This window comes from Lissotriton vulgaris, chromosome 1_1, assembly GCF_964263255.1.
Source record: "Lissotriton vulgaris chromosome 1_1, aLisVul1.2, whole genome shotgun sequence".
NCBI classification, from domain to species: Eukaryota; Metazoa; Chordata; class Amphibia; order Caudata; family Salamandridae; genus Lissotriton; species Lissotriton vulgaris.
Genome location: NC_141685.1, coordinates 1,978,293,829 through 1,978,308,014, shown reverse-complemented (window position 1 = coordinate 1,978,308,014; position 14,186 = coordinate 1,978,293,829). Strand labels below are relative to the sequence as shown.

The following is a 14,186-nucleotide window of genomic DNA, read 5'->3' as shown; positions in this document are numbered from 1 at the left end:
CCTGTGCCTCTTGAGAACAGCCCATCCCGAACTGCCAAGCCATGGTGCTCCATGGGCCTGGATGACCTCACCACCACATCCACTGGTGCCCAAGTAACTTAGCAATGGCACTGCCATCTGTAGTGGCACAGAAGGTCTGTGGGGTCTGAGGATAAGCATGGTTCTGCATCGACCAGTAGGACTCCTACCATAGACAGCTTTAGCCACAGCTCCGTTTACTCAGGCACTGAAGTACTGCTTTGTAGAGGTACTTGTATAGCGCACAACTACCCAGAGGCATCTCGGCGCTTGTACGAATACCGCTGAGGAACCCTTCCTGGCCTTTCCCTGGGCACCCCCAAGGTGAAGCCAGGCATCCTAGCGTTGTTGGGGCAGTTGTGGAGATTAAGCAAACTATTGCCCAGAGTTGCAGAGTGGGACCCATGATTAGAATAGGCACTGAGGCGAGAATTACCAGGTCCGAGGAAATTGAGCCCAAGAACCGCCTTGGCAAGAATTGAACCCTGGTCCCAGGCCAGACTTCTGCATCAGGGTCTGCCGCTCTAATCATTGAGTTACACTCTCCACTGCTTTGCTGCAGCAGTTACTGCCAGAAGTTCAAGAGGAGACATCACTGAAGCAGAGAGCGGGGCTCAGCTCTCAATAGAAGTTTTGGGCACCATGACTTCTGTGCATGGAACTACCTATGTAAAGGACAGGTAGAAGCTGACTATTCCTAGGAGTGCTGCTTTGGAGTGCTGTATCGCCCACAGAAACACCAAGTAACAGCAAAGCTGGTTTAGGTAGACACTATTAAGCTGGCCTTTTCCCTGTTAGTGCTGCAATCTGCATTGTTCCATGTACCCTCTCCTCTGATACTAAATACGGAGTTCCCACCTTCGTGACTGCATGTTTGTTGGAGTTCACATCCGCTGGCAATAACTCTTGGAGAGGCTTGAAAATATAGAAACAGAGGGGGATGACACCTTAACTTTGTGCTCTTTTAATCCTTGCAGGAGCAAGATACAATTGGTTCCCCCCTTTAAATTGTTCTTTAAGTAAGCAAGCAAACTGAAATCCTGGCCTGAACTTTAACCTAAGTCTTTCAATTCACAAACATTAGAATTAGCTGCTAAGCACCAATAGGCAATTCTGCCCTTCCACAAACAGATCTCTAAAGTAGGAAAACGAATAACAATAAAGCAATTGTTGATTAGGTTCTTTTTCATTACCCATTAAAGAAATATTACCGATTATTATTTCTTAACATCCGGAGACTGATTTAGAAAGGTAATAACTGTGCAGACTTAGACATGGACTTTCGTTTCTGTGGCCCCCTTTCACCAGCTTTGTTTGCCATGTCCACTTCGAACAGATATATGAATTGTACCCTCCCATGGCAAACCTGAAGGGAGGGTACAAACAATCAAACTTTCACAGGAGGTAAGGAGAAGGAGAAGAAAGTACAAAGAGAAACCATTTGAGCAAGAGGAAAACGTTTTATTTGGGGAAAGTGCGAAGGAGGGAGTAATAGGACACTGCAAGGGTGGTGGAGGGAGACAAGGTAATTGGAGAGGAAATAAAACAGAACATTTATTGAAGATCAGTGAGAGGTAAAGGGAGGTGCCACTACAGGACACCGTTGGCTTAAGGAACATTCTAGTGACACTCAGAAAGTCTGGTGGGTTGGAGGTTCGTTCTCTTCTATTCTGTTGCTAAGGGAAGATGAAGTGACAGAAAGAGAAAGGTAGGATGGTAGAAATCGGAGGTTCCAATATAATATATCAACATACCAATAGTACACAACAACAGAAAAACACAACTACACAATAACAAAAGAATACCAATATAACCAACACAACAAGGTAAAACAGAGATAAACAAATATGAAACAAAAACAATACTGCATAACACACAATAACACAACCACAATACAAGAACATAAAACTTTAGAGCAACAAACATCTCCTCAACAACAATACAAGATTACACAAAAGACAACACGACAAAACTAAAACATAGAACAACCATCACACAAAAGCACAATATTTAAAGGATACAAACATATGCACACACAAGAACATAACACATTAGGAAACACATATAGCAAAATAACACCAGCACAAGCATACTATAAAAATGCATTCTTCATAACACACAACAGTAAACACAACAAAAAAGATGGCACAACACAATAACAAAACAACTCATGAAAAAGCAACACAACCGCAATAACAGCAAAACATCCACCAAACACATGACAATGAAAACTAGGCAACACACTTGCATCCAGTACACAATAAAACAATAACACAAACTCCGTAGCACCCGACACAGCAACAAAACATGAGAGCACACAAAACCCAACAATAAATACAGACCATGGTACTAATAACAAATAAAACACAACAAAACAAGGTATAAGAGCAAAATAAACGGCACAGCAACAACAATACACAACACAAATAAATACACAACATAACACTAACAAAAGATGATACAACCACAATAAATGCACATTGCAACTGACAACAGGAAGCCATCCCATGACTGCTAAGGGCTACAAGAGGTTTTGCTACAGTAACCGAGGCACTGAGTATTGAAACATATATCCTAATGGATTCTAGCACTGAATTGGTGTTGTACAGCATAATTGACACCGGACCTATACTGAGGACGGTCTATGGAGTAGAGTCATCTATACTACTATTATAAAGAGAGAACACAAACCTTTGAGCCAGGTAAACTCAAAAAGTACTGCACCAATCACTACACCCAATACACCATTTGAAAGGGGAGATGTAGCAGAAGGACATAGGCTATAGATGTGGACACCATATACATTAAAAAAGCAAAAACGCTAAAAGTGGGAAAGTAGTCCCTTGTGGGCGTTAGCGTGGGCGTGTCAAAGAAAAGATGTGGGCGTTTAGAGGGGCGTGTCAAACAAAAGATGTGGGCGTTTACAGGGGCATGGCCCAAAGTACAAACAATAAACATAAAACATATGCCAAACGGTTTCACTGTGCAAGGCACACACTTAACTGTGCATCCCGCGCATTTGCAAAGGGCCGCCTATCACTCGCCTTGACATTCGCGCATTCGTCGGCGTTACCCTTCAAACATTAACACCTTTGTGGGATGACATCCAAAAAGGGGCGCGCCTTCCATATTAATACAGTGCCACAGGGGGCAGGCTTACAAAAATGGCCCCCTATCATTCGCGTTGCTTCGCACGGCCCACCAATCACGACACACAATGATTAACACACACACAAGTTGCGTTACAAAAATATAACAAAAGTTTAACCATTTGACAAACGACAACATTGTCACAGGGGGAGGAACGTAAACAAAAGAGGCGCTCATTTCTTAGACAAGAAAGCCAATCGACGGAACATGAACAAGACTTTACTCACAAGGCTCCAAAATATTACGTATGCTGCGGACAAAATGTAAAACTTACACAAACTTCTGAATTTCAAACACTCTGCGTTATCAGTGGAACACTGCCAGTACTTGCACCGATAAAAACAAAAAAAAAGACATTAGTAAAGCGATCGAAAACGTAAATAAGGAAAGCCCCTTTCACAAACAAGCAATTTCAGGCAAAAACATCTGAGCGACCACTGTAACACTTGCTGCACTTGCGGCGCAAATTACAAAATTTGGGAAACAACAACAGTCGCACACAGGGGGAACACTCTCAACAAGGACAGCAAAACAAAATTAGTTGTGGCTCAATGAAAACCTGCGGATGAATTAAACACACATTACTAATGCAAATAAAAAGTAAAGGCAACACTGAACATCGGCCATCCCCGGACAACGTCGGGACGGGCTGCTAGTTTCTTGATAAAGTGCAAAACGTGTTTGCTCGAGAAAAGTAATTATAGAAGACAAGAAACATACATTTGATCTGCAGAGTTGTTTTGGTTTCCCGCAAATTATTTTGCCAACAGGCCTATAAGAAATAGATGGTTATGGTGTAAAGAGTAGGCATGAGTGTCTGATGAAAGAAACATAGAATAAATTAAATTATAACCCAGAGTAAATGTTCTCTTGACATATCAGAACACAAAGAACGACACATTAACAACACACACCAAAAAAAACAATAAATCCACATTAACACCACACAGCAGAACACATCATAACAGGGCATCACACATCAATAACAATATAACTGTGTAGCATCACAAGGTAACATTACACAAAAACACAAAACCACGCTACAAAACTCAACAGGGCAACGCAAAACGAAACCACAGCAACACAACACGCAAACACAACACACAACTATAAAAACGCTAAACCGAACAACAGCAACAGAACAAGAACTGTGTAACATACTAATAGAACACAAGATAACAAAAAAAGCAAAAACAGCAATGCAATTGGGTTATATATTTGCACTGTTATTTTTGTGATCTGGAGGTTTTTGTGGTATAGTACTGTGCTGTGGTTGTGCTTCTGTTGTGGTATGCAGATATTGTGATGTTGTGTAATGTTGCTATGTTGTATGGTATTTTTAAATTTTTTACTTTCATATTGAATCAAATGGTGTCTGTTTTGTAAAGAAATTCTATCAATTTGTAACTTTTGTGGGCGTTTAGGAAGAAACGATTACCATTGGATTGTTTGTGTTTGCTATGGACAGTTAATGGTTTGTGTCAGGTGTATATGTTTGATAAACTGCACCTCATTGTTTACACGTGTGAAGTTGAATGTGAGATGAGAGAGAGTTGTGAGCTCCCCATTTTAGGTGCTATGTCGGTATCCATGGTATTTGTGGGCCTCCATACTGCTAATGATGACACCGACACATCATAGTGGTGTACTGGAACTGGAAAAGGACACATGTACAAGGCACCTTTTATTAGCAGGTTCACCTGACCAGTGACGCCTGTAATGGGTGGGTGTTAGTGTGGGTGTATTACACAGGCAGAACACTAGAACGTGTCCAGCAGCACACTACATCCCTCCCAAACTTTAATGGAAAAAAAAGAAAAAAGTCCAACCTAAAAGGAAATCAAATAAGCAATACACAGCACCAACTGAGTCTCTTCAGGCTGTTTGCCAAGCAACGCTGGAGCTTTGACCGCATTGTCAGGATGCTTTAGTCCACCTTGGCGATGTGGTTGAGACCGGCCTGGTCTTGTGGTGTGGAAGTCTGTTTAAATTGTTCTAACAGCAGTGCATCTGGAGCAGGGGTGAAGTCCACTTTGGAGATCTTGCAGGCGCTCAGGTTCCGATGGACAACAAACCTACAGCTACTGAGGATGACCTTGATGGATGAGGACCTTCCTTGAAGGTGACGTACTTGACGATCTTTCCAATTCCCAATAGCAAAGCAGCTTCAGGTTTGCCTCTCTTGCCTGGACTCCTCTCTCACTGGAGTTTCCTGGAGGGCCTTCCTGCCGGACCGTGTGGACCTTGTGGGCTTCGTTTAGGCCATTTGAAGGCGTCGCCGAGGAACTGCCAACAGGAGCACAGCCAAGTTGCTCATGTAGCCGCAGAGGGTGGTGCCTCAGTCTGGGTGTTCTCGCCATCCGGGCTCAGGTTCTGAGCCTTCCTCAGATGGTCTTTGGGTGACCAGTCTTCTTCTGTGACCTCCATGCTTCCCGGTGCCTGTCGTGGAGCTGCTGCCGATGCATCTCTCTGATTGGATTCCCCTCTCACAGGAATTCCATTGAGGCCCTTGACCCTGGATTGCCACGTGACCGCGTGGGCTCTGCAGGCCTTTTGTAGGCCGTGCTGAGAGGTCATTGCAGAACTCCCAACAGGGCCACAGCTAAGCCTTGTGTAACCCCAAGGATGGATGGGCCAATGGTCGGAACGCTCTTCTTCGGCTGTCTTCAGGTTTATGGGGATACACAGAAGGTTCCTGGGTTGCAAGTGTCCCACAGCCCCTGGAATGCCTCGTTGAGCTCTGGCTGTCTCGAGTGGCTGGAGCCACTCTGGTGGTGCGATGCTCCTTTGAAGTTCTTGGTGATGATGAACATGGTAACTTTCCTTCAGCTGCGCAAACACTCAGTGATCACTTGCTTTCGGTGACCTTGTGGATTGAGGAGGACTGGAGGGACTTTGTGGCCACTTGCAGTTGTCTTCCAGCATGCCTATCAATGCTAGGCATTGATAGGCATGGAGCTATCAATGTCAAGCAGGCAGTGACAGGTGAGAGGATGGTCGAACTGCGAAGCGTTGGGCCTGGACGCAGATCTCTCTTGCTAGCAGCCTACGGTTGGACCTCCCGTGAAGCTGTTTCCAAGTGACGTCTCTGCACCCTGGTGGCTGCTTGTGCTGATGAACACCTTCTCCTATTCTGGCACAAGTCCTCTGTCCTGTCGCTCTTCTCCTGAGGTGGTTGTTTGCTCTGTGGTGTCATGCCAATCTCTCTTCTTCCTTCGCGGAGTGGCGTACTACCACGCTCTTCTCCTCCTTTGACAAGGTTCCCTGCTCGGATATGGCGTCCTGACACATTCTCATGTTTGTGCCACATGGACATCTCTCTGGTCATGTCCGATTCTTGGGACAATCTTTACTTCTCTTTGAGGGTCTCTTGCCGGCCCCTTCCCCTTCTCCGGGGTTTCGCTTTGCTCCTCTGCTCTTCACTCTAAGGCATCGTGCTTGCGCCTCGAGGCTGGGCTGTTGTGGCGTTTGATCCTGCCTCACACTACGGGGTGTTTCTCTTGTTGCAGGGCTGCCCAGGGTTGCTCAGGCTGGTTTCTACTGCTTGATTCTTGGGCGACTGGACCACTGCGGGACGATCAGTACCTCTTAGTCCAGCTGGCTGGCATCACATTGTAGCATGGGTATTGCTGGCTGTTTACTTATGCGGGGCGGGTTGATACCTTGCTGTACCCGAGCCCTGTAGTGTCTGCCGCATACCGATTACAGGGTGCTGCTAATGTAGACGCGGGATCTTGTGCTCTGTAGAAGCCGGTGAGGGGCTCTCTGTGCAGTGCTGGAGCAAGGAAGGGTCCAAGCAGCACCGATGCAGTAAGGCAACTCATCGGTTTTCTCCTTGGCTCTCCTCTAGCAGCCACACCAGGTTGATCAGTGCTGCAATGACGTAGGGGGCTATGTCCGCCTTACTAGCGCTGTGGCTCACTTACTTGCCGGCCCCCACTCAGGCTACAGGGGTTATTGTACGGCAGAGTGATCCACACTTCACTCACATGGGGGTTGGGTATTTTCTCACTGTGTCTACAGCTGTGTGTAAACGTTTGAAAATGCAGGGATGGCCACATTAATTTTTCCCGTTTGACAAGTCCCTTTCAGGAGGGCAGATCGATGCGGCGGCCATCAGCAGGACCCTCTAGCTTCGAGCCGTAGGGCACACAGGGTGGACGTTGTGCTGGCAGTGGATGCCGGGGTTCCTTCTGCTCAGGGTGCTCTTCACCCTCACAAGACACTTGTAGCATCTTTCAGCGACCCCGTGGGGTCAGTTCCGCCTTGTCGCCAATGTGGTGATGCGGGTCCTGGGCCCGCGTGCTGCTAAGGATCACACATCGTAGTGGTGTACTGGAACTTGCCCAGGGCATGTGTGCCCGGCCCCTTTTATTAGCAGGGTCCCCTGACCAGTGTCGCCTGTGATGGGTGGGTATTAGTGTGGGTGTATTACACAGGCAGAACACCAGAACATGTCTAGCAGAAAACCACAGTATTATGATGCCAACCTGACTGTAATGCTTGCCATGGGATAATGATGGTTGTTCTTTTCATATTGTGAATAATTATGACATGAAGATACCGCCTTCTGGCATAATACTATGCTTGACATTATGTTTCAAACTTTTGGCACACTTTTTGGTAGTAATTCTTGAAAGAACGCGATTTCAGTGGCATCTTCGAGCCATCCACAGGTACAAAGGTGGCCATGAAATAAAGCAGTAATTAACAGTCTGTTAACAAGCATGGCATGCTGAAGCCCTGTTGTCTTTGAAGTTTTCACCTGCATTATAGTGATAAATATTTGTATTTTAATACTAATGTCACTTCAGCTGTGGCCTTGGCCTAAAGACAGATTGGTTTAACCCTCCTGCATTCATCCATGCACTCATTCATCAGCCTTCCATTTGTAGATATGTGTTATTCCATTTCCTCAATTATTCATCCACTCTTTCATGGATTCATTACTCTTTAATTATCCCCATACGTTCAATCACTCATTCATTTATGCGCTCACTCTTAAGCATTTAAGTACATATTTGAAGCCAATTTTATTTTTTTATCTGTATGGCTAAGCCTTTTTACCAGCCAAAACGAATTACGTTTTTTTGTCACATCAGCCAAAGGGAACGAGTTAGGTCCTTATTCATGTGAATCCATCTATCTTGCAAATACTCTACAATACTGACGCTAACTGAACGTGAAAGCAGGTGAAAGTTATGAAAAACGTGCTATGGATGCTATTTAATTTTGCCTCTGAAATTCCTCAAACACAAAAATGAGCAATACGTAAAAAAGCATTGATATGCCATGTTTGGCGGTATATAATGTACTTACTGCTTTTTCCTTAAAAGAGTCCCCATATTGAGCCACTGCTACAGCTTTTACTTCCGAATGAAAGCTTTTAGCATCGTTTTTCTCCTCCGCTATGAGTAGAGCTTTCGGAATCTCAATGGTTAAGTCCGGCTTTTTAGTCTTCTCCTCATTAGATATTTCCCCTGCTTCCGGTTTCGTCCTGCTCACCTCACTGTCCTGAGCTCTAGTCATACTGAGACCACGCCCCTTTTCCTGCAGCGGTTGAAGATGTCCACCTATCGAGACATCACTCGTTTTATCTTCAGCAGGCTTCACTACTGCTTGCTGTATCTCTGAACCCCCCAAGTGATGTTCATCTATAGAAATGGACTTGGTCAGCTTTGCTAGAGGTCTTGGAGCTGGCTTTCTGTCTTGCCCGTTCTCAGCTTTCGATGCTGTTTGACTGGGCGTTGGAGGAAGTTTTCGCGGTTGGTTTTTCTCTGAGATCCCAGGTTGAGTGGGGGGGCCCACTGCCTCTTTTGGTGGTGCTGCCGAGGAGAGTGGCTTCTGTAGTGGCGTTTGGTTAATGTCCCCAAGCTGCCCTTTCATAGCTCTTTGTGTCTGGCAGTTTAAGCACAACCACTCCTTTACCTGCAACATAATATAAAAGCAGAGCATTAGTAACCGTACTTTTTTACCACTTTGAGTCATCATTACTCGTTTTAATGCATTTTATTTATTACGTTTTACAAATGACAATCGTTCGTGAATATTGTGTTCAAGGTCTAACTTTGTTAACTCACAATAAGAAACACACTCCTCTGTGCCATGCACAACGGTAACAAAGCAGTGGCTGTGTCTTGTCACGTTTACAATTCAAAATCAATAAATGTATTGTCTTAAAGAATAGAATGATTTCAAAAATCTCTTAAATTTTTTTTAGTCGGTTCAAGTGAAACATTTAAGTACAGTGGGGGCAGATTAACAGAGCACGCATATACATTCCGTAAACCTGCACCATTGTACATCACTGTATTTGACTTTCTGTATTATTTTTGTATAATATTCATTGTACCTTATTTATCCTTGCTGTATAGCTCTCACATCCCCCAGGCACAGTACCCGTCTGCTACCCTGTCCCACCTTCATCCCCATGAGTCTCTGTAAGCCCTCCTCTGTACCAAGTTTTTTATCGTCTATCATGTGATATGAACCTGTATTACTCTACTGTATCTGTAAAGCACTCTGATACCCTCACGGGTCATGTTCGCACTCTATAAAACCTTAAAATAAAAAATAAATAATAAAAAAACGCCCTGCTGATTTACAAGACGTCCAGGCATATATACGAGCGAAAGACAAAATGTGTAGGAACTATTCACATAAATTCGAGTCACTAAGACACATTCCTTGTTTTTGGTAAACCTGTGTTTCAGGAGTCGTGTAATGCATAGATTGTGCCTAGTTAGCATGTTCCTGTGTTGTAGTGTGCCTCCTGTGAGCTTCCTCCCAGGCTCAGAGGTCTATCTCGTAGTCAAGCTTTGGGGAGCCTTTGACCAGCATAAACTCCCTCCCTACAAAACCGCTTCAGCTCTACGAGACTGCAGATTTCAAGGAAAGAGAAAAGGAAAAGTACCCCACAGAAGGGAGAAAAAAATAATAATCAGATGTCAGAATATATATATTACATTTTTAGATTCACACAAAATACTGGATCCTACTGCACAACACCAATGTAAGAAATTAGGCTATTGCTTGAGAGGAGTGGAGCCTCACCCTAGCAACAACCTCAATCCCTGTCAGGGTGAACCACAAACTTCACAAATGTAACCTGCAATTAACCCCCTGGTAGCCTGGTACAAAGGAGTCAGGTTTAAAGTAGAAGCAATATGTAAAGTATTTATGCAGCTTATCTATACTACTATTATAAAGAGAGAACACAAACCTTTGAGCCAGGTAAACTCAACAAGCACTGGAAATGCAATAGGGCTCGCATTAGGAAAGTTTGAGCTATTGGTCTTATAAATGACATTTTTTTTATTTATGTGTTATTTTTTAAAATAGCTAAATTAATAGCGTTGTCATTTACAATGCCAATAGTTATAACTTTCGCAAATGTGACACCTATAGCATTTGTAATGCAACATGTTTTGTATTTACGTGACTTAGATGTATTGACCTGACTATCAAGTAAAGACTGCCCTTTCAAAATATTGTTCAACCACCATCAAATATGGGTTACTTGATTGCAGCTGTAGGTGACTGCAACAAAGCTTGTCGGGTGGGAGTTTTGGGTGTCTTTTCAAGATTAATTTCCTCCTTCAGTTAGAGATTGAACTTTAAAGCCTTGGGTTGAGCTTTTGCTACCACAGTGATTGCATACCTGTACATTGTCCGCCTTTTATTCACATCGGGCAGAAAAGCGTTTTGAACTAGTGCATTTGACATTGCATGTATCTGGATTTTAATTCTAGAAAGCACAACCCATGGCCACGGTCTTGTCGATGCACACATTACGCAACCATAATACATTGGAGAAAGGAAGTCCTAAGGCAACATTTTCAATCTTCTCTGCTAAGTTATAACATGGGGACACAGCCTGTCGCTATCAAAAGGCATCGAGTTGAACCCAACCTTGCTTATTATTACTTTGAGGCACTCCATGCTCTTTTAGGATATTTGAGAGGGTAGAACACGTGAGGGACTGACCGGGTAGCACTTTTGGATACATGACCAGAAGAGGTTTTCAGAATCTGACTAAAAGAAGAAAAAAACAATTCTCCTACGAGTACAACCACTGTAATAATAATACAGTATATTAACCGAATAGTTTGGCGCGGTAGCGAAGGTTAAATAAAAGTGTCCACGAAACTAATTACCACTGTGCGGTCTTAAAATAATCCAAGCGTGCATTGGATTAGCTTGCAACATATATATATATTTACCTTCACAAAGACTGTACTGTTCCATTTACTGATTAGAACAACATTACCCAAGTCAGCTTGCTAGGGTAGGAATCGAGTGAGCATCAACGCTAAATCGAACCACTGCTGAAACTCGGCGCTCGGTCGAGCCTTGCAACCAGCGGTGTAAGAAGCTCTGGCCCCCATCCAAGAAGGTCTTTCTTCCCAGTGTTTGACACACAGCTGGTGAGTTGCAATAAAATAAACGGGCAAGGTTCCAAGGAGAAAGGGGGTAATGTGGAGAGAAGGGGGCGGGGAGGCTTGAGCGAGCCCACTGTTAAAATAAATAAAATGCAAAGCTACGCATGAAATAAAATAGAAAGAAAGCCTTTCTGCTACTGACTGGCTGCAGCTTGCAAACGAGCTCAATATGTTTGTAAGCCCAACACATCGCCCCGCTCACTCCACTGCATGAAAACCGAAGGCCCTGAATGGGCGCAGGGCAGGTCAGCTGAAAGGCCGGCGCATGACACGGGAGATGTGCTGACACAAGTCTGGATTTATTGTTATTGCAGCTATCTGCTTGCCCGAGCACAACGCACACGAAAACAGCAGCATAATATGGGGAGGAGAAATGCCGGCCTGAGGCAGAGCACACGCTGAGAAGCTTGTGGGAGGGGGGCTGGGCTGCCTTTGATGTGGTAATGCGAGGCAGGCAGGCAGGCGGCTGGTGGCATTGTGCACGCGATTTTTAGGGCTTGCACTTGCGCAATGACCTAAAAAGCACATGCACTGCGTGGAATCGCCAGTGGAATCGTGCTTGGTTAAACGCTATTTAAGCCCCTATAGAGCTTCGCCAGCTGTGCGCATGCGCACAGCAGGCGAGCCCTAAAAAGTACTGCACCAATCACTACACCCAATACACCATTTGAAAGGGGAGATGTAGCAGAAGGACATAGGCTGTAGATGTGGACACCATATACATTAAAAAAGCAAAAACGCTAAAAGTGGGAAAGTAGTCTCTTGTGGGCGTTAGCGTGGGCGTGTCAAAGAAAAGATGTGGGCGTTTAGAGGGGCGTGTCAAACAAAAGATATGGGCGTTTACAGGGGCATGGCCCAAAGTACAAACAATAAACATATAACATATGCCAAACGATTTCACTATGCAAGGCACACACTTCACCACACACTTCAATGTGCATAGCGCAAATGCGATTTCAATGATTTCACTGTGCAAGGCACACACTTAACTGTGTATCCCGCGCATTTGCAAAGGGCTGCCTATCACTCGCCTTGACGTTCGCGCATTCGTCGGCGTTACCCTTCAAACATTAACGCCTTTGTGGGATGACATCCAAAAAGGGGCGCGCCTTCCATAATAATACAGTGCCACAGGGGGCAGGCTTACAAAAAGGTCCGCCTATCATTCGCGTTGCTTCGCACAGCCCACCAATCACGACACACAATGATTAACACACACACGAGTTGCGATACAAAAATATAACAAATGTTTAACCATTTGACAAACGACAACGTTGTCACAGGGGGAGGAACGTAAACAAAAGAGACGCCCATTTCTTAGACAAGAAAGCCAATCGACGGAACATGAACGAGACTTTACTTACAAGGCTCCAAATAATTACGTATGCTGCGGACAAAATGTAAAACTTACACAAACTTCCGAATTTCAAACACTCTGCGTTATCAGTGGAACACTGCCAGTACTTGCACCGATAAAAACAAAAAAAAAGACATTAGTAAAGCAATCGAAAACGTAAACAAGGAAAGCCCCTTTCACAAACAAGCAAATTCAGGCAAAAACATCTGAGCGACCACTGTAACACTTGCTGCACTTGCGGCGCAAATTACAACATTTGGGAAACAACAATTAGTAGAACTGAAGATATTGAATTTTAAGGCTTTTAGTGAAAATACGGCCTAAAAGCACAAACCTCAAATCTCAATCATCTGGTCGAGCTAGACTGGGGGAAAGCCACATTTTCAGCTGACCGTAATGGAGCGCGAGTAAGATGCCGAGACCAGGTTAGTCCCACTAAAAAGTTACCTTCAAAGTCTGGCGCAAAGAGTTCCATTTGTGTTGTAGGTGGCCATGAGGAGTAGGCAGACTGTTGCAGACGTTGCTGTAGCACGTAGAACAAGTGTCACCATAAGTTGTTGTGGTAACACAAAGTCCATGTCTCAACTGTACTTTGTGATAGTCACTTGGCAGTCACTGTTGATGTGTGAGGCAAATATCACTGGACCTTCGCATGGCGGGTGTCGCATGTGGCAGAATCTTGAGGCAAACAGTCATGCTTGCAAGGAGCCCAAACTTAAGGATTTTACCTTTTCACTTAGGAGGAGCTCACACGTAGGCCAGCACAGGGTCCAGGACCTGGGGCACTACTTGGGCGATCAGGAACTTCAGCAGAGGACAGTTGCAGGTCCAGACAGATCTAGCTAGTGCATCACTGCAGTTGGGCAGTTGCAGGGAGGACTCTGAAGCTTGCTGTGTCCCTGTAGCTCACAAAGGTGGTCAGCTAACTGATGCTTGGAGACACTCAGATTAGCCAGGGTTGAAGGCAAGCAGGTCCAATCTTCCTTCTCAGACAACAATGCAGTGCGTCAAGCAGCAGGTGCAGTCCTTCTGTAACTTCCAAAGGTTCAGGAGTATTTATTTTTTATTTATTTATGTAGTTTTATATAGCGCTTGCAAGACCTGAGGGTATCAGAGCGCTTTACATCGGTGCAAGTTAAATACAAATAGCAAGTAAAATCACACATTAGGGATACAATCTAAATAAGTCAAACATTGAGCAAGGGGGAGGAAGGGTTGCA

At 44.5% G+C, this 14,186-nt stretch overlaps 1 protein-coding gene across 2 annotated transcripts in view; it reads right to left on the bottom strand.

Annotated features, from left to right (window-relative positions):
* Positions 1 to 14,186, bottom strand: part of PCLO (piccolo presynaptic cytomatrix protein) — a 1,259,786-nt gene that overhangs the window by 930,399 nt on the left and 315,201 nt on the right. For both annotated transcript variants that reach the window (XM_086919783.1, XM_086919788.1), the window contains exon 4: positions 8,488 to 9,096. In XM_086919783.1, the coding sequence (XP_086775909.1) occupies positions 8,488 to 9,096 (609 nt within the window). The remainder of the gene's footprint in view (positions 1 to 8,487; positions 9,097 to 14,186) is intronic.